This window comes from Podarcis melisellensis, assembly GCF_964234715.1.
Source record: "Podarcis melisellensis genome assembly, chromosome: 3".
Classification (NCBI taxonomy): domain Eukaryota; kingdom Metazoa; phylum Chordata; class Lepidosauria; order Squamata; family Lacertidae; genus Podarcis; species Podarcis melisellensis.
The window spans coordinates 70,593,267-70,614,743 of NC_138530.1; the positions used below are offsets into that span (position 1 = coordinate 70,593,267).

Consider the following 21,477-nt stretch of genomic DNA (forward strand, 5'->3'; position numbering starts at 1 on the left):
TATGTCCAGCAGCAACAAGTTTCAAAATAAGTGCTAACCATCTATAATTTTAAATTTGCTTTTTTCTGTTGCCTGCCAGCAATGATTGTCTTATTATTTATTGCATTTATAACCCACCTTTTTTCTCAGATGAACTCAAGTTGGTGTACATGGTTGTCCCCCTTATTTAATCCCCACAACCACCCTGGGATGTAAGTTAAGCAGAGGCAGTGACTGGTTGCAAGGTCACCCAGTGAGCTTCATGGCCAAGTAGGAATTTGAATCCTGGTTTCCCAGGTTTTAGTCGGACACGCTAAGCACTACACACTAGCTTTTCACACCTTATAGCCAGTCATCCACTGCATTTACCACTTCCTCTGTATGTCCACTCCTCTCATTATCAGAGCACTACCTATAATTGGATCAAATTGCAACCAAGCGTTGAGGTACCTTAAAGAAATACAGTAACAGTTTTGTTAAGATCTTTGTGGACCAGAAACCACTTAAGATACATGACGTGGTAGCCTCAGATGCAGGCACACATACATGTGTAGACGATGGCAAGATTAGGGCAGAGGGATTTAAAATGTAAAAAGTAGTGACAATTCCAACTTGGTTGTAGGCAAACTAACCATAGTAATCATTTAAAAGCAACATTGCTAAAGTAAATTTTAAACACTGCTCAGTGCCTACTTCAGCCACCCTAGAATCGCCCCTCCCTATCACCATGATCTATCAAACTTCTCTTTTCTATTGAAAGCCAGAAGTAAAGGTAATGACTTTTGTCAGTCCTTTTTAGGGGAGCTGCTCATGATAGATTATAAGCAATGGCAGAGTGTTCTGTAAGAATATAATCACACACATTCAATTGCACTTGGGACTATACACAACTGCTATTTAAGTAGTGCATTCATTCTAAAAACAAGATTACATTAATAGTCTGCCCTTTGCATTGATTAAAAATAGTACAGACAGGTAGTTGATTAGCAGGATTAGTGCTTCCAATAGGCTTAATCCTCCTGGTTCACCCTGACATTTGATTCCCCATCACAGTTATTAGCATACAAGGGGCTGTCTGGAGGTAGACAAGAACTTAACCTGGTCAAGGCTTGAAGTTGCAATGTATGAATTCAAAGTAGAATTATCTAAGTCAGGGTAAACAACATTCACTCATTGAAAGAGCTTAGAAAGCAAACTTTTATTGAAGCATTACAATTTCAGGTACAGATATATTTTTGTACATTTTAATGATCCATGTCTAACACCACAAGAGAGAAGATTTAACACCAAACATCACCCCCTCCATTGTTCGCCCTAGTGTTTAAAAATACCCAATTCAGCTGCTTTCTTTCTATCCAAGGCTTTTTACCTGAATCTGCATTTTCAGTATTATTGAAGGGAACTTCAGTCTAGCAGACCTCAAGTCAACTTGAGGCATTCTTTCAAGAACAAAAACCATTTGAAAAATTGGTCCTCAAAATCTAAAGCACCCTAAACTGTTAGGTGCTACTTATAAGCAAAATTGGTAATTTTGGTAGAAAACAAATCTACTTAAAAATAAAAAGGTGTTCAACCGCTTGATATCCAACCAAGCAGATTTAGTAGCCTAGAAACACTAAAAAAGTGTTTCATTTATAAATACAGAAGGAACAAAATATTGTCATATTCAGAGAATCAAAAACATAGCAAAGATGAGTGTCAAATTTGTAACAGACTTCCTGGTCTCAACAGCTGAAATCCCACAGTATTTCCAAGGTTACTTGAATATACTGTCTCAGAAGCTTGAAGTTTATATCCATGAAGTGGTATTTTCCATGCCTAAATTGTTATTAAAAGTTGTGCATAAAGTGTTGTACTTGACTGTGTAGGCTCCTCATATTTTGCCTCCTGCAGCCAAATCACTCAGTGCCTTCCACATCTTGTAAAAAGGAACCACACGTTAATTAAGAAACACAGATGAAGTCACAATATTATTAAGTTCAGCTTAAATATCACATGCACAATGCTGTCACAGGACGTCAGTCACAGTGTGGAAGGATTTGTGGTGTTTGAATATGCAACAATAGAGCCACCTTATTTCACAGTAAATGGTAACTAACCATTTTGTGCAGTAGTTTGAATCACATTCCATTAGATGTCCCTGCCAAGTTACCAGTAAGTACCAAGCTCCAAACCAATTAGATTCCTCAACGCTGCAACTATTTGAAGCTTGTCAAATGCCTAGAGTCAGCTTAGTCTATATTGTCACAATTGTGTAAGTACCCTTACACGGATGTTCAACAATTTTCACCAGTTGCTATGTGTTGCCTTTGAACAAAAGACCAACACAGAACAGAAATGGTCTTGGCCGAAACTGAAAAAAGTTGATCAAAATAAAATGACCAATGAGCAATTAAGTTTCCAGAAGTAAAAAGCTAGTGCGTTAAACCCCAGTATATTGTTTCAACTGGTTATGAAAATATACACAGACCTAGTGATAATTTTTTATACTAGCCTCAAATTTTAAAAAGTGAAGTAGTCCACCATGTGTAAGTAGTCTTGTTCTACCAGTCTCAATATTTCAAAACTGCAAAAAGTTTGAATCTGCCATCAAAGAGTTACAAAATAAATGTCAATTAGAAATTGCTCAAATTCAAGATTTTTAAAATTTTAAGTTACAGCATACATATGAAAAAAGTTAGGCAACAACTAATTGTTTCAGATAAGTAGGTCCATGGGAAATCCTAATGAGGACGAAATCCTTGTCTGTGGGGAATTTTTGGTGATACGTTGAGAAAAACTATACTGCATGTAATCCTATTGGAATTTTTACAAATGCTGTAGAGTCTCATACAGTAACATTTTTCTACATGCATTTCAATTTCACAGCAGAAGTGAAATAGAATACCTAAACACAGTAGAGAGTATTCATGCAATATATCTAATTTTTTGATATAATAATGCATACAATTGAAAATTATACTATGATTACATTTAGGGCTTTCTGCAACTACGAGGTGGATATGAAAAATATGGCCCCTTGTATCATTAACTAGAAAGCAACCACCACCTCCTCTATTGGGTATCTTTTTGCGCTTTTTCTTCATTTCTCTTAATCAACTCTGCTGTTTATTCTTGGCAAAACTGGTAAACACGAAGTTGTAGTCATTAAACTGAGCAATCTGGCGATCTAGGCGCTTAAAACCTTCAATCTTCTGGGCTGAAGAAAACACTGTGCGACATTTTGAACTCTAATAGAAAAAGAAAAAGATATTCTTCAGATACACGAATCTTGATGGTAGAATATTCAATACTAACAAATTAAGAGGGGTAACCACGTTTGTCTGTTGTAACCAAGAGCCTTAGGTAAAGGTAAAGGGACCCCTGACCTTTAGGTCCAGTCGTGACCAACTCTGGGGTTGTGGCGCTCATCTCGCTTTATTGGCCAAGGGAGCCGACTTACAGCTTCCGGGTCATGTGGCCAGCATGACTAAAACGCTTCTGGCAAACCAGAGGAGCGCACGGAAACACCATTTACCTTTCCGCCGGAGCGGTACCTATTTATCTACTTGTACTTTGACGTGCTTTCAAACTGCTAGGTTGGCAGGAGCTGGGACCGAGCAACGGGAGCTCACCCCGTTGCGGGGATTCGAACCGCCGACCTTCTGTTTGGCAAGTCGTAGGCTCTGTGGTTTAACCCACAGCGCCACCCGCGTCCCTTCACCAAGAACCTTGTGCCACCTTAAAAAATAAATTATGGCATAATGGGCCAGAGCTCCATTTAAGTTGGGTGACATGACACACCTTTTGAGTAGGCATAATTTATTGTAAGTACAGAGAAAATGTGTGCGCATGAGTTTGAAGGGGGCAGACATTTTACAATCCCTTGGCTGTTGTAACTCCAAAGAGATTTATTATGCACAAAAGCAGGAAGATGAGGCAAGTTAAAAAGGGAATGATTTACTTGCAACTAATGAATTAGTAAGCAAATTAATAATGTAAATATATTAAGTTGGAATTCATATGTAGATGATATTTAGGACTAGGGATCAACTGAAACTAGGAATAGGTAGTTCATTACAGAATTTTATCTCTTAGTTTATCTTGATGTGCTAAATCTTCTATGATTGGAGCTTTTATTCTAGACTATTTGCATAACACAAATGAAAATGGAATCCAGTAAAATGTATTGTATTGTTTAGTCTTCAAAGGCTTGCTTGAAGAATATCTTACTTCCCCTATCCTTTCCCTTAGATCAGGCATGTACAACTTCAAGTAGGCTGTGATCTACTATCCAGTAAATAAAACGGGCAGTGATCTACCACACACTCCCATTGTCATTCTTCAACTTCTTCGCTTAAGGGGTGAGGGGTAAGGCGTTGTTGGCGGCCAGAAAAACACCCTTTCTTTCCTTAGCACGGATTCACAGTTGATTCCATCGCCTTCTTCCACGTATTGCCCAAACGGAGACTACAGCTGATTAAGCCACAGGCCGGTCTGTATGGAGGAGGAAGGAAAGGCGCTCTCCTTTTATCCAGCCTTGTCCTGAACGCGAAACATCGGCACCCCCACGCCCCACTTTCCTTTGCTCCCAAGGGGGGCCGCTGCACCCTCTTCCCATCGCACGAGTGTGGCCCTGTAGCACCCAGCAAGGGCCACCCAGCCGAGAGCAGCTTCCTTAGAGCAAAGCAAGAGACATGTGCTCCGGAGCTCACGGTACGGCAAAAGCAGAGGCGCAGCTCGCTCCCTCCCACAGCAGAGCCCTGGCTGCGAAGAAGGAGCAAAGGCTGCCTGGCCATAGTGCAATTGACCAAAATCCATCCAGCAATCTACCCGTCGATCGTGACTGTGGCGTTGGACATGTCAGCTTTAGATCACGATACACTGTTCAGTCTATAGTTCTTTTTCACAGGAGGACACTGAAACACTCAAGGCCTTCCTCTTCTGCAATCAAGTGGTGGCCCCATAAAAATCTACAGATCTCTCTGCAAAAGCATGAATGTTTACTACTTATAAGTTCAATTTGAATTTGGAAAACATGCTTTGGATTATAGCCTTCAAATCAGCTACGGTCCTCTAACATTTGGTGTGGTTTAAAGTAGCTCCTGTCCAGTTTCTCTTGACCATCAACATTACAAAACCATATTTTGTCTCCTTTTTGCAACCGGAATACACCTGTTATTCATTTTCTTTCTTTCTTTCTTTCTTTCTTTCTTTTTAAATCAGTGTATTTGTGTTTTCTGAAGAAACAAAACAAAGATGCAAAACTATGGCCATTGGGGGACGGGAACACTGAATGGCAATGGTAGTGGAAACAGTAAAGTTGATTGTGTGGAAGTAGCCTTTTATGTGCTATTTATGGCATTTCCAATTTATTATGGTTTATGCAATAATAAAAATAAAATGCTGTAAGATGCCACAAAACTGGTTTTGCTGTAATAGACTGACTAGGTAAACATTTTCTGGATTACAAATACAATTACTTCTGTAATGCTTGTGGATAGCTGGATCATTTGGGATTATCTGGCTGCCAAAACTAGCCTACTGAAAGTAATACAAATGTTTGTACCTGATTAACAAAGAGGGTTGTCACAAATTTTCCTGGCTTAAAAATGTCTATGACCTTCCTAATTAAGTCATCATAGGATGTCTGACTTATGTTGGTTTCAAAACTAACGTATGAGAACTCTGGTTCTGGAGTGATGTGAATAGTCCAATAAGTTCCCTAGAAGAAAATAAAGGAACCAAGTTAGAAATCTCAACATGGCAACACTTAATAAGGGAATTATCATTGCAAAGAATAAAAAAATATGGCACTCACATCTGTTTTCATCCCATTCATTGAATATCCACAAGGATTGAACATTGTAGCATCAATGACAGAACCTGTTATCAGGTCACGAATTCCACTCACCTAAAGCCAAGAAAGTATTTGTTTATTTAAGCTATTTATGTAGCTGACATTTCTAAGCAGTGTACATAAAAATTAAAAAGATAAATTAAAAGTAACCATATAAACAGTCTTAAAATGCGTGCTCATATTTAATCTTCAGTGTAGACTACTGCTGCAACCGATTAATGTATGTCTGATGAATCAGTTCTTTTCACCCATGGTTCCTCTCTTCCTCTCTCAAATAAGGTCAAGGCTTTAGATGTCTGGCTGTTAATTTACCTTACTAGTTTTAACTAGAGAAGCCAGTTAAGTAGCTGAGAATACTATTCCAGGTGCATACATTTCACCATGTGTGTTTTAAGCTGATCAAATGGTGTCTTCATTGAGATATGGATGAGAGATGTAGTGAATGTTCTATTGTTGACTAGGCAACCCTAAAACAAGTCAATGTTTCTTATAGTGACTACGATAACTTGTGCTTAAATTTAGTTAAAACTAAACGCTTGCATAGCATGTTTTAATTGTGGGGAAACTTTTCTACTCCCTGCATTTAAAACCTTTTGAGTATTATTCCTATTTTACAGACAGATTAGCTGGCAATCAGGAAAGGATTTGCCTAACGACTTTACAAGTATTAGTCTCTGTTCTTCTCCTTCCCAGTAGACAATCCACACTTACACGAGTGACATCATTTGCAGTAACACCATCTTTCATGTAGAACTGGTCCATAACTACTGGATCGAGCTCGCTCATCAGAATTTCCAGTGTTTGATCTGGCTGATTGATGACCCGACTCTCTGGAAAATCCAGAGTGTACAAGTACCTGTTTACAGGGGGTAGAGAATCAGAGAAGATAATATATAGCACATAAAAATCAAATTTGTACTGCTCAAGATTAAAGTAATAATTCAAAGTAAACCTACCAGCAGTCAGAGTTCATACGACCCATGCAATAAGCTGCTCCATCTGTAAAAAGCAAACAAGACCAGGAATAGAGCTTAGAAACAAGGACTATCATCTTTGTTTTGAAACGTAATGTTTAGTACAGCTAAAAATTAATTCCATTGTCTAATTAGTGTCTCCATAACATCATGAGAGTAATTCATACCATACATCAGTTTGTAGCACTGATGTGGGGAGAAAACTAGTACTGCAAACTGATTCCCCAACCCCTGTAAATATTTCCATTTTGTAAGTTCATTATTAACAACAACAAAAAGGATGCCTATTCCAGTATTAGGCAAGATTGACAGTTTCAATGTTTTTATTTCATTTATTAAAATAAACATGCTAAATTAGATCACTCTGTGGCATCAGAAAATTTTCCAATGCGTGCATGAAACCCCACATGACTGGCTTGCAGCAAAAAAAAAAAAAAAAAAAAAAAAAAGTATTAGTATATTACTAGTTGGCACTGGAGATTTGTCGCTGTGCTTTTCTTACAGAGCTCCTAAGCTCTGACTACAGTGGTGCCTCGCAAGACGAAATAAATCTTCGTATAGCGGTTTTTTCGTCTTGCGAAGCAAGCCCATTGGCAGCTTAGCGGATTAGCACTACAGCTGTCAAGCGGCTTCCAGCGATCAGCTGTTAAGCGGCTTATCAGCGGAACAGCTGATAAGCGGCTTAGCGGCTTAAGAAAAGGGCGAAAAAAGCGAAAAAACCCCGCGGGGGGATGCAAGATTTTTTTCGTCTTGCGAAGCAACCCCATAGGGGAATTCGTTTTACGAAGCGCCTCCAAAACGGAAAACCCTTTCGTCTAGCGGGTTTTTCGTCTTGCGAGGCGTTCGTCTTGCGGGGCACCACTGTACTTATTATAGGCATTGGTTGTCCATGTTATTGCAAAAGAGACACAGCCATGCCTCACTGCCAAGCAATCAACTAGATTTGCTAGAACTACATAACTCTTTGTCCATGCAACTGTTTTCTTTTTACCCTTTTCTGAACTTATGGTCAACAGAAGACAAGGGGGTATTATCACCCAAGGATACACATAAAAATATCGGACATCTATCAAACTGTGTGCACTGTATAAACCTATTACATTTATCATACCATAATTCTGACTAGGTGTGAAAGTCTACATAAGAGTAGATAATGTAAGAGTCAGTTCTTGAAATCGTTTGGTCAACTCAGACTATCACGTCTAATCAAGGCAAAGTTGCATTTTTAGTATGATAATGATTTTATATTGGTTTACATGCTAGTTTCAACAACCCACTGCGCATAAGCCTCTTGGACAGTTGTTTATTATTTACAAGCATCCTATTAAAAATACACATTCACTTACTTGGAAATATTTCATTAAGGAACTCTACTTCTTCCTGGAAATTCCTATGTGGGTACTCTTGATGGGAAGGCTTCATGAAATTCTTGCGTGAATAAAAGAAGCTCTAAAGAGTAAGAGGGGTGAAATTAAATATGCAGCTTTTCTTAAAAGTTCCATTAGGATCAAAAGGAAATTATTTAAACACATGCTTCTGCTCAGGCCTTTCCTTCTTGTCTATAATTTAATCTATTGTCAACTCAAAGATGAATGCACTACTCTGCAAAAACAAAACATGATATCAGTTTTGTCACATATAATACATAAGAATGATCTGCAAAGATTTTAAGTGGTGTCTTTAAAATACAGATTGGCAACTGCATATAGATAATGCAGGGGTTGGGGGTCACCAGAAGAACTGGTAACACTTTTGTTACACCAAGCTATTCCCTTCACTGAGTCAAATAAAGGAGAGTCCAATGATAAGGGCTCACAGAAGCCATGACCTTGATTGTCAGTATTGGGTATTAATTTCAGTAGCCCACCAATGCCTTTCAAAGTTTTACCTATTTAGCTACCAACATTTGGTTTTGCTGCTTTGATACACCATCAATCTACTTTACTATTATGCAACTTGGAAATCCTAGGCTTACACAAATGTCTACCCCAAACAAGATACAATGAATTGATTTGATAGCCAAGAACACTATCTTAATATGTATTGCTTCCTCTTAATGTGGATTAGTGCTATTCAGAGATCCCATAAGCACATATAAATTGAAATAGCTTATTATGTTACAGTGCACTTTGATGTGTACGTTAACAAAGTGATTATTTTGGAAAGCACTACCAATATGCTTGCCAATTTCCAAGGTGCAGTGAGAGAGAATGACCATCAGGATGTCAGGAGGAGTGTTTCTAGGGCCTCTCCCTAGAGTGCTCTTTACATGCTGTGACTATAATTCAAGGCCCAGTGCCAGGCAAGGATAAGGAAACATATTACATGCTGTATTCATTACGGTGGCTTGGGTAAAAAGCTGGTTTAAAAGATTTGCCTCAGTGAGTGGGGAAAATAAAAGTAAAAGCTTTCAAAAATGGCCCTGACAACAGGAAGAACAGTCAAGTTACCTGCACTTCCAACAGTTGCCTCATAATACTAACTATAGCCACTCTCTATTTTATAGTATCTGTGTGTGCTTGTAGCTCAGCCTCTCTGACAAAGCACCTTAGCTGTTTTAGTTTTCATGCAGACTTTCATGCAATCAAAACACTAGCTAGGCCACACAACAAGGTGATATTGTGCCACACACTATTCTTCTTGTAAATACAGAAAAATACTTTCATGAGTGCATTATTTCTAACTGCTTAAATAGTCTTTAAAAGAGGCCATGCAGATAATAGTGCTCAGGAACCTTAGTAGAACTTGTAGATTAAGATCACACAGAAGTAAACTTTTGAAGCAAGGGACTGGGTAGAATAGATCTGTTGTACAGTTGTGAACTGTGCACGTTCCAGCAAGCCATGTTTAACTGAAGGGTACACTACAGGGCATCCATATGGTATACTGATGGATAAGAACATCATGCACCATCTTTGACCAAACCAGAACAACGTTTTGTCGTGCATTTGACCAGAAGGTGAATTTGACCTTAGTGTTGGCCTGGCTCTCCCACAGCTTTTTCTGCTTGTACATAAAAACACAGGCAATGTTACTTTATGGAACATGCATGTGTAAAGGCAATATGGGTTGCCATCCTGCTGGTATTGGTTTGTGAGAGATATTGTATTCACTCCAATAAACACATTAATATAAAGAATATTCTTGTGCAGGATCCAGGAATCAATGTATTTCTATAAGATGTCTGCTGAAGCTTTAAACATAGAAACAACACTGAAACAAGGTCTAGCACTCTACACTTCTCTTCCTTAAATATGCAAACCACCACCACACTTAAGTTCATATACCTTTCAATGCAGCTATAACATAAGGATGAGATTCTGGGTATCTTACCTGAATCGAGTCAAACCCACAGTACTCTCTAGCAAGCTCTAACAGGGGAACCAGTGCCTGCAGTAAGAGGGTGGTACCACATGTCTTCAAAATGAAACGTCTCTTGGAGACAAACATGCTACTCTCACTGAAAAACAAAATACAAGTGGTAGTGTTACATTTCATACCTGGGTAGCTTTGGGAAACTCAAAATTTATCTGTCAACTGAGTTGGTTCACTCAAAGCTGTTCTTCGGAAACATCCCTGGGAATGTTCCCTAAAGATTGGATGGGGGGTGTATCATTCCACAATGGCCTTTGGATCAGGCTGAAGCCAACAGCTCTCCTGCAGGACTTTTGCCTGCATCAACATTGTGACCTGACAAATTGCTCCTCTCGCTGTTAGAGAGAAGGGAGCTTCTAACGGTACTGAGTAAAGGCCTATGTCCTCAATATGCAGATTTGTGGAGGTCTTAAATACAGGGAAGGAACACAATGACAGCATTATATACCATCTTAAACACAGCCACTAATGGCTGATGAAGTAGGCATATAGAATATTAGACAGTAACACCAATTTTCTCCTGAACAGCAGCCACAAAACGTTCTATGGGTCTATCTATGGGTTCATACCATGTGAAGAGACATGATCACATCTCTCACAAATGACAGCAAACGTTTTTTGCCGCGAGCAGGGAGACAGCCAACTGATCAGGGCTGCACTGCTGGGGGAAGGCCTTTTCCCTACCCAATACCATTTCCCAACTTAAGATCATCCCTTCCACAACTGCAACTGGCCCCACAGGGTGAAAAAAGAGTGCATATATGTTTTCCACCATCAGACAGATATTAGTTTCAGAGGGAAAGGATTTAATTCTGAAATACTGAATTTGAAGCATGTTGAAAAGGATTACCACCCATTATAGTATTGCCATTCTGATCTGACTTTCCTCTGCATTTTCCTCTTAGAAAGAACACCACAGACAATCCACTCACAATCTTCCAACATCTCATCTAGTTTGCCATCCCTTACAATGAAATGAATAACTATGCCAAAACAGTTTAAGACTTCTGTATTGGTGAAAACCAGCATGGTAAAGAGGCTTCAGTGTTGGGACCAGATCCAAATCTCAACTTGACTACAAAGCTAATGATCAGACTTTGGTCAAGTCAGTATTCTTGACTTAACTTCCACCACAAGACTGCACTTAGCCTCAGAATGTCTGGATGAACTTCTCATTTTAGCTCTGCTTTTAACACTATCCTCCCCCATAGACTGGTGTCCAAGCTAGAGGCGATTGGACTCTCCAACTCCACCTGTCTCTGGGTTTTGGATTTTTTGTCAGAACGTTCTCAGAGGGTTAGAGTAGGGTCACATATGTCCACAGCCCTTAGCCTTAACACCGGCTCACCACAGGGTTGTGTGTTGAGTCCCCTGCTCTATACTCTCTATACGTATGACTGTACAGCCATCTATTCCAGCAACAAAATCATCAAGTTTGCTGATGACACTACGGTGGTGGGGCTCATTTCAGGAGGGGATGAGTCCGCCTATCGGGACGAGGTGGAGCGGCTCTGTGTTTGGTGTGGAGAGAACAATCTGGCTCTTAATACGGCTAAGACCAAGGAATTGGTGGTGGATTACAGGAAAAAAAAGGCGGACATTCAGCCCTTGTATATCAACGGGGAACGGGTGGAGAGGGTGGCGGAATTCAGGTTTTTGGGAGTGACTATCGATCAGGGCATGACTTGGAGCGCAAATACCACTGCTCTGGTGAAGAAGGCCCAGCAGAGAATTTATTTCCTCAGACTTTTAAAGAAGAACAATCTGAGTGAGAGACTGCTGGTGTCCTTCTACCGAGGCTCCATAGAGAGCATTCTCACATACTGTATTTGTGCTTGGTTCTCCAGTTGTACAGCTAGGGAGAGGAAGGTGCTCCAGAAGGTCATAACCACAGCCCAAAGGATTATTGGTCATCCTCTCCCATCTTTGGAAGAACTGTACGGTTCCCGTTGTCTTATGAAAGCAAACAACATCCTGCAGGATTCATCTCACCCGGGATACAGTCTGTTTGCACTACTGCCTTCTGGCAGGAGATATAGAAACATCAAGTCAAGGACAAATAGACTGAAAAATAGTTTCTATCCAAGAGCTGTGGCCTTTTTGAATGCTGTAACTCGATAGTGAGACCTGGGAGTTTGATGGGTGTGGGTGTGGGTGTGGCTGGAATGTGGTTTGTTTGGTTGTTGTTGTTGTTTTGCTTTTGTTGTTTTAAGGGATGGCATCCAATTTCGTTGCACATGTGCAATGTTGCACTTGTGTAATGACAATAAAGAATCTATTCTATTCTATTCATACGTATACTTTTCATAAGTATAGCATGAAAATGTAACAAAGGGAGTTGGACAGGCTCATTTTCTCCACAGCTACACACTCCAACAAAACTCATAATGGGGCTGTTCTGGGGTGACCCTCCCCTGAGTATCCAAGCAACTCTACCCTATCTGTAGCCAAGAGGTGGCAATAAAAGACTATCACAATATTTATACCATAGTACATATGCAGCCCAAAACACAGCATACTTTTATCAGAACCATCAACCTGTTCCAATTGAAGACCATTTGGGTAGCTGCAGAGCTGAGTTGGTGCTTGTTTTTTCAAGCAAGCATTTAGATTTGGAACTGATGGCACAGGGTTGCCTCCAGCTGCCTCCATATGTACAGGGATGTATATGATCAGCAGAGCAGAGTATACTATAAAGGGGTTTTTTTAATAAAAAAAAGCTGTGGTGATCAGAACTGCATAAAACACTATAAGTGGATACACAGACTGGAAATAGTAAGTATATTTCTCAACACTGACTTTTTTCTCACTTACAACCACAGGACACAAATTCATGTTTTCATTGAGTTTTCTACTGGACCACCAAGATCTTACCTGACTAGTAAAGCCAACAGACCTATCAAGCAAATACATAACTTTGAACCTTAATTATAAGATTGTTTCTAAAGAGCTATGTTTAACCTTTGTAAGCTTACCTGAGTACATAAGCTTCCTGCTTGTCAGTTTTTGTCACACTTATGATCAAACAATGCACATTCTCCAAAAGTTTGTCCCACTCAAATCTGTTAGGGAGAGTAAAGTTTAAAAGTTTAATTCAAGCAGAATTCCAATACAACTACAACATTACTATTTCAAGTCATAAACGGGTAGTACAAACAAGTCCAGAGCTGTAGTGTCCAATGCCTTATTTTCCTTCCTAAGTGGTTTGTAGATTCTGTTTAACTACATGAGTAGTAACATAATGACCAGCCTCAGCATGGCTTAGATGTAAGAGTAATAGTAGATTGCAATTCAACATGTTGCAGAACACTTTTTCTTTTGTGAAACTTTTGTGTGTGAATTTTAGTATTTGGGCACTCAAAGCTACTGGTATCTGAGTATTAGCACTTACAAGCCATCACATGCTTTTAGAATTAGAATATAGGAATGCTGCAAAAGCAGAATAAAGGCTGAAGTTTCAGCATAGGAGCCTGTTTCTGGCCTGGCTATGGCCTCACATACTGCAATGTGACACTATATGGCATGGATGAGGAACCTGTTGCCCTCCAGATGTTGTTCAACTATCCCTGACCATTGGCCATGTTGGTTGAGGCTCATGCAAGTTGGAATGCAACATCTGAAGGACCACAGGCTTTCTGCCGCTGCCATCTGGTGAACACAAGTGCATCTTTCAAGGCTTTATAGTCCAAGCCATTCTTCACAGCACATTGAAAACATTTTGCAAACCTGGAACACATCACCACAGACAGGACACAGAAAGAACTAAAACAGAGTCTCATTCAGTTATGAGGTTTGTCACAAACTGGAAGTATGAAAAATTGTCTCAAAAATTAGACAAAAGTGTTACCAAATGGAAGTTTTGGCATGGTGGCTAAATAAATTGCTTTTAAAGGCTCACTTTTATATTTATTTTTAAGGTGCTTCTTAAATATATTTTTAATTATTTCCTTGAACAACCACTCGGTTAATATTAATGTTTTCCCTAGAGATCTCTGAACTGAGTAAGTGCCTTTCTTAGGTAGGTAAAGGTACCCCTGCCCGTACGGGCCAGTCTTGACAGACTCTGGGGTTGTGCGCCCATCTCACTCAAGAGGCCAGGGGCCAGCGCTGTCCGGAGACACTTCCGGGTCACATGGCCAGTGTGACATCGCTGCTCTGGTGAGCCAGAGCTGCACACGGAAACGCCGTTTACCTTCCCGCTGGTAAGCGGTCCCTATTTATCTACTTGCACCCGGAGGTGCTTTCGAACTGCTAGGTTGGCAGGCGCTGGGACCGAGCAGAGGGAGCGCACCCCGCCGCAGGGATTCGAACCGCCGACCTTTCGATCGGCAAGTCCTAGGCGCTGAGGCTTTAACCTACAGCGCCACCTGTGTCCCTCCTTTCTTAGGTACATTTGAGTTAAAATGAGATTTTTCTATGTAAAATAATTAAAATGATTATTTCTCATATACAAATATGTACACCTCTACCTACCAAACATAGGTATTTCTTTTGCACTAGATGAAAATAAACTACTCGTGTCTTCTTATTAACTATCAATCATGGACATTTTTTTCTGCTTGCTTTTTTGGCGGGGGGGGGGGGATGTGCCAAGGCAGAGTGAAGCAGAAACACAAGTAATATGACAACTGTCCAGTGCCCCAATTCCAATATTCCCTTAATTATTGATTATTGTCATGGCTGAATGTCATTCCCTCTAAAGGTAAAACAGAATGCATGCAAAGGGTATACAGTACAATGAAGAGATGCAAAAGCAAAATAAAATAAGTGTCAATAAAAGTAGCTGTAATTAACATGATGTAGTGGTCAGATATATACCACTGTTTTAGAAATATATGTATCAGATGGTGGCGTACCAATGAGTGTTTCTCCAGTCTGCAAATGTGTGTCCAGTCCCAAAGAGTTTGGCAACCCCACCCTTAGGATAACTTAATGGAGTACCATAAAAATACTGAAGCACCATCAAATGTGCACATAACCTACATAACTCATAGCTGCCTATAGCGTGATAGGCTTAGTTTTTTATATCAGAATGTTTGGACAAGCATTTGGCTTCCAGTTACTAGCATGTTTGCTACTGCAGTATTTAGAACAAATGACATCTTTTTAGCCTTACCAGTTTTCTTACTATTCATAGACTGGTAGTGTTTTAGATCACAAATATGAAAGGGATTTACTTTTGCCTGAGCAATTGTACCAATTTTTTCAGTAAGAATCAGGTTTCGATTTAATGTAACAAACCTTTGTCCATACTAAGCAGATTCTGAATAGCCATGTTTGAGGGGAAAGCCTTTTTATTTTCTTGTCTTACACAGAACTTTTGAGTTCTATGAGACGTCTCATTCTATATCCCAATAACACTTTGGAATCAGTTCCATTGACATATTGGCTTCCAACATATGCCCTTGGCAGACAGTAAGCTTAAGTTCTGTTTATTTGCTCAGCACTTACTAAATAAGATCTGGAGAAAGGAAACTGATCCTAAACCTCCACTGCCTTGCAGCTATACTCATCCATAAAAAAGGCTCCGGGACTAAAACCTGAGGAAAAATCTGCACCTGCTGCCTTGCTAAACATCTATGGGAAAAGAAAAATCTAAGGAGTAAATCCTACACAAATCCAGAGTGGAGTCCTCATAAGATGTCTTGTACACCTCCTGGCAATTCCTGCAATCAAGCTGGTCCAAATGCATTACTCTGCTTTCCTTTGGACAGTTTTCTTATGAATAGCTCTAAAGGAAGGGAATGCTCTGCTGGGAAGGGGGGGAACATGCTGCTCCACTGGAATTACAGATGGAGCAATAGGATGAGGGGTCGCCATATTTCTTGCTTAGTAAGGAGGTGGAATTGAGAGAACTTTATGCTAGTGAGGACCACATTGCACATGCTGGTGCACTTCCTTTATAATGCAACCTGTCTGTTCCTTCTTTGCATAATGACCCACCCATAAGAAGCAGGAGTCAGTGGCTCACACTTTTTAACAACTTTGACTGCAGCAGAACCATAATGTTCAGGGGTCCACAACTTATTGGTGGTTGACTAACAAAGCTGAAGGATGGGTCTTGTCTGTGATATCACACTAACCTCCCAGGCAGTTGGGAATACAGTGGTACCTCAGGTTAAGAATTTAATTCGTTCTGGAGGTCTATTCTTAACCTGAACTGTTCTTAACCTGAGGTACCACTTTAGCTAATGGGGCCTCCCGCTGCCACGCAATTTCTGTTCTCATCCTGAAGCAAAGTTCTTAACCTGAGGTACTATTTCTGGGTTAGTAGAGTCCGTAACCTGAAGCACCTGTAACCTGAAGTGTCTGTAACCCGAGGTACAACTGTACCTCTAGCTTTGCATAACTGCAGGCACAAATCCCCCTCACACCAACTGAGGAAGTGAAGACTCAGCAAATAGTGAGAAGCCTTGCTGCTTTCCAAAACGCTCCAAGACACAGCCAGTAGCCTTCTCCAGGCTCCAGACAAGTGAACTGTAAGTGGTGACTACAGGTTCTGCTCCCTGCCATCAACATTATCTGCTTTATAACAGCATCAAGCAAAATGTGATGCTTCCTCCTCCACAAAACAGGTGCAGAAGAGTGGCAACAGATTTAAGTCCATCTTGCTCTGCTGCCTTGTACTTTGCACTTGTTTTATTTGTTTGTTTGTTTATTTTATTGTGGGTTTTATGAACAAGAATAATGTTATACAAATAAGTATACCAAGTTTTCTCATGTCATGTCAAAACAGCATAATAAATGCGGGAAAAGATCTACAACATATGTTTCATTATAAGTGGTCAATGTACACAAGTTTTTGGTTCATGAATTGGTTTAAAACAATTAGGAAGAAGACGAAAAAAGAAAGGAAGAGGAGGAGGGGGAATGGTGAGTGGGGTGGGGTCAGGTGGTTATGTTTCTATTATTCTACTTAGGGGGGCCTGTGTCAGTGTTACTTGTATGGATTCTCTTACTATGCACTTGTGGTGAGAGAGGTTGGGGGTGGCTTACGGTGTACTTTGAGCCTGTTCAAGCAAAAAAACTGTTCCAAGATGGCTGCTACTGTACATCAACCTTCCCACTCCCTTAAAATCAGAGCCAGTTCAAAGAACTATCAAGAGATCCTGGACAGACAAAATGAAGTACTGTACTTTACATTGTAGAGAGTTAAATTATGGGATTTCCTATCGTAAGATGTAGTGATGACCACTAACTTAGGACAGCTTTAAAAGAGGATTATACAAATTAAGATAAGGCTATCAATGGCTAGATCCTACCTCCAGTATTGGAGGCTGTATGCCTCTGAATACCTGTTGCTGAGGAGCACACGTGGAGAGAGTGCCAAGGGTAAAACCCTGGTTATGTTTAGACCGAGCTGCACATTCCCTAATGAGGCCTCCCGCCGCCGGTGCCCTTCCACCATTTGGCTTCCATTCCTAGACCAAGGTAAAGTTCGCTAACTGAAACACTACTTCCGGTTTGTATACCGAATAGTTCATAAACAGGGCTGTTCTTAAACCAAGGTACCACTGTTGTACAGAATTTAAAGTTGGAAGGGACCCAAAGGATCATCTAGTCCAACCCCCTGCAATGCAGGAATCATAGTACACATAAACTTCACTAGTGATCCACAACAGCCCCTGCCCGTCAACTATGTGAAATTTTAAGGTATATGTGTAGATATTGGTTGGCTTGATTTAACTTAAGTTTCTGTACTAGTGTTCTTGACTTCTGAAGCCTGCCATGGTCTTAGATTTCTGGCCAACTGGTAACACACTGCAAACAAGGGGGAGATGGATGTAATGTGTTTATTAAGAGGTTTGCATGCTGCCGATTCTGTCCTAGCTTTGGGGTGTTTCATATACAAAAGGGACACACTTGAAATGCTCATATGCATGGGTAGGTGCTTACATTTTTCATTTATGCCTCTTTATGAGGGGCACACACCTGCTCCTCTAGATTTCCATAAAACAGGAAATAAGTTGTATTTGTTTCTAGTACTATTATATCCAAGTTATAGGTGAAACCTCAGATGGCTGGGGTATAAATAATAAAATTTATTATTATTATTACTACAACAGGTACTGTTTTTAAAAATCTGTTTTTAACATACCAGGTTTAGAGAATCTCCTAAAAAGTATAGGTCTTAAAGGAAGTTTCATAACCTCAACTATATTACAGGTACTTATTTCTAGACTACATGTTGATCAGATTGGATATTAACTTGTTTTAGGATTAAATGTTTCAATGCAATAGCCGAAACTGTTTCACCAATGTTGGGCCAAAACGTATTTTAATACCACTGACAAACAAGATTGGCAACCACAGTGTAAATAATTTGCCATAGGAGTCCAGGTGTGTTTTGAATTCTCAAATAGCTCAGTTTATAGAAGTGTGAGCTATCCAGAAGACTTGATTTAAACAGGCCTCCCCTTGCCCATCACTTTTCTCTGTCTTGTTTCAGCAAGTTAACCTTGTCAGTCATTAATTCCCACTCTGGTTCCTATGCTTAACAAGCCCAATGTTTCAAAGTTCTACTAAAAACTAGTCAAGGGAGAACTGTCCCTTTCACACACAAAGCAAGGAAGATGCAAGCACATGTACATTTCAGGCTGTGTAGGGCTCAGCCCTTCCCCCCACTACTCTGTTGGCTGAGCTGGCGCTTCCTCCACATTCCTGAAATGCCCACTGGATGACAGGCCCAGGCCCGGCCCTTAAAATGATACTGCAATCTCATTGGCCTGAGCTTGTCAATGGGGAAGGAGAGGCCACCACATCTGGGGCGCGAGCCAGAAGCCTCACGTGTGATCTCGGTTCCAGCCACATTTTTCAAAAGATAGGAGGGGCCTCTCCCCGCCCCAGTGCCCAAATAGGAGAAAAGCCAATCGCGCAAATAAGAGCCGCCCCGGCCACTGCTCTCCTCGCCGGAACGTCCCTATGTGGCCCAGAACACTAGACCTGCCCCAGTCAGAAGCTGAACACAAGACGGTGCGAGGGCTAAAGCTGCGCAGCATTTAGTAAGGCCCGCTAAAAGCGTCATTTCACAGGTAGCTGATACTCGATTAACTCTTCCACAAAGCCAAGTTCTGGGGCTGACAGAGACAACCAAGCGCCCGCTCTGTCAGAATTTGGTCCGAGATTATCGAGGCCAGGTTGGAACCACGGCGCCAATGGAGACGACACAGGCACGCAAGGCTGCTCGCCCTCCCGCCGGGGTAACGGCGGCCGCCGGTGCAGCGTTCGGAAGCGGAGGCGTTAGACACGTGTCCCGCCGTCACGTTACTCTCCCATGAGGAGCTTGCGTGCTCTCAGCCGCGGGCAGTGCCCAGTTCGCACACGAAATACGTTTCAGACGTAGACGCCGCTTATACACGGGCGAGCAGGTTTGCCGGTGGCCCCGCGCGCGGCTAAGGTTTCATGCGCCTCCCACTCTTCCCCGAAGGCCCAGCCAACCGCCGCCCGCCCCCACCATTACTAGGGCGGCCGGCAACGACTACACGCGGCGATGGCATCGCTCCGCGCTACCTCAGAGCAGGGGCGGGGGAAGAGAGGAACCACGCGGACTGAGCTGAAGTCGGAAGCTCTCCCGAAGGCACCTTTTTAGCAAGGTCGTTTAAAAGGACCGGCGCGGAAGGTCACATTCCGCCCGTGCAAGGTCACCCCGGCTCTTCCCACCACCAAGTTCCTCCACCCGGCCAACTTTTTCCTAGCGCTGCGCGGCCTGCTTGGAACTCGGACGCAGGCCTGCCCGCCAACGGCCGTGCATGGAAGCCAGGCCCGCGCGCGTGCCGAGGAGGGACGTTGGTGGCGGTTGGCGGTTGTTCGTTCTCGTGCCCCCCCCCCTCCGCCCGTCAACGCCCAGAGAAGCCGGCGAAACTCAGCGCGTCACTTCAATGTCCGCCGTATCCCTCCCTCTCCGTCGGGCCAGCCCCGCACTGTCCCTCCTTCCCGTCACACACTCATCCACGCATCGAGCTGCGCTCTGAATGGAGCAGCCGCCATGCCCTTCCCCTTTGCTGGCCATCAGCCTCGTTCACTTCCCGCCCAGCGGAGCCGGCATCGCGGCAGTCCTCTTGCCAGTGCATGTGCGCCACCAGTCGGGCATGTTCGCTCCCCCCTCCCCTCTCGCCACTAACCCATCCATGTTGCTTCTCTCCCGCGCCCGGCCGCCCTCCAGCAGAGCGGACCTTCCCCTTTTTCGCCACCACTCCGATCGGCCCCTCTGGCTCCCTCCCTTCTCCCCTCGCGAGCAACTAACCTGGGGATGGTGCGGAGATCGCCGGACCCATTGGTTTGGTGCGGCTCCTGCGGCGAGGGCTGTTGCCAGGCGAACCACACCTCCAGTAGCTTCTCAGTCCCTTCGAAGAAGTGTGCACCGTTCTCCTCCATCATGGTGAGACAACTCCGCAAAAACCAACAACCACAGAAATTAAAACGACAGACACCCCCGACCAAACTGCTGCTGCTGCTGCCGCCGCCGCCCTCCTCTTCACCTACACACCGGCCAAGGCTGGTACTGCTGCTGTTCCGGGCCGCGGCGCCTTCACCGGGTCTCAGCCCGTCCCAAACAGGTTTCACCTTTGACGGGGTAGTAATCTTATATTAGGCTATAAGAGAAATATATATATAGATATATATACCAGAGAGCGGTTGCGGGAAAGGTGGCGGGTTGTTACACAGTCCTTTGGGGTAGGGGAAGGAGGGAGATGGAAGGAGAGAAGTGCGGAGTAGGCAGGCGTGCAGGCGATGCGGTTCGGTTCCTTGTAGTCCGTGTGTTCCCCTGTTACAGAGAAAAGCACAGAGCGAGCGCTAGCTAATGTCGCCGGCCATACTGTGGAAGCGAAGAGGAATGAAGCACGCAGCAGCTTTTATATGCGCACAGGTATTCGGGTCCCTTCCTCCGCAGCGCCGCCATTGGGTCCTTGCTGGTTAGTCCCGCCCATCTCCTTCACGGATAGGACGCTCCAAGATGTCTGTCAGGCGACACGGGCTCGCCCCGTGCTACTGACGGTTCCAGCCTGTGCGCCCGAAGGCGAAGCGGACGGAGGCAACGTCCCCGGCTGGCACTCGCGGGAGCCAGTGGGCGAAAGAGGGAGAGAATAGCTGCAGAAAGAATACAAAGAAACCGCACACAGCTGCGTAGCAACATAAAATATGTTTGTGGTTAGAAGAGGGGGGTTGGGGTTCTGTTCAGGAGAGAAGGTATAAAGGTACTGGAAAGCTGACATTTGTTTTAGTGAGCATTTTGGACTACACTTGTGCCTGGGGGCATGTTGCTGGGACCTTCTGAAATATGGCTCTTTCAGTACAAGCTAAAGGTGGAAA

The 21,477-nt window shown here is 42.5% G+C and overlaps 1 protein-coding gene across 4 annotated transcripts; it reads right to left on the bottom strand.

Annotated features, from left to right (window-relative positions):
* Positions 1-1,158: 1,158 nt before the first annotated feature.
* Positions 1,159-21,010, bottom strand: AMD1 (adenosylmethionine decarboxylase 1). 4 transcript variants are annotated; one of them, XM_081905529.1, is made up of 9 exons: positions 20,411-21,008; positions 13,143-13,229; positions 10,126-10,252; positions 8,139-8,241; positions 6,775-6,817; positions 6,530-6,674; positions 5,780-5,872; positions 5,528-5,683; positions 1,159-3,209 (listed from the first exon to the last, which is right to left on the bottom strand). In XM_081905529.1, exons 1-9 carry the CDS (start codon positions 20,542-20,544, stop codon positions 3,075-3,077), a joined length of 1,023 nt encoding a protein of 340 aa, XP_081761655.1. In that variant the 5' UTR covers positions 20,545-21,008; the 3' UTR covers positions 1,159-3,074. The 4 variants fall into 4 exon arrangements, with proteins under 4 accessions (XP_081761655.1, XP_081761658.1, XP_081761657.1 ...); XM_081905532.1 differs by lacking the exon at positions 20,411-21,008 and adding an exon at positions 19,749-19,895; XM_081905531.1 differs by lacking the exon at positions 20,411-21,008 and adding an exon at positions 19,678-19,700.
* Positions 21,011-21,477: the final 467 nt, after the last annotated feature.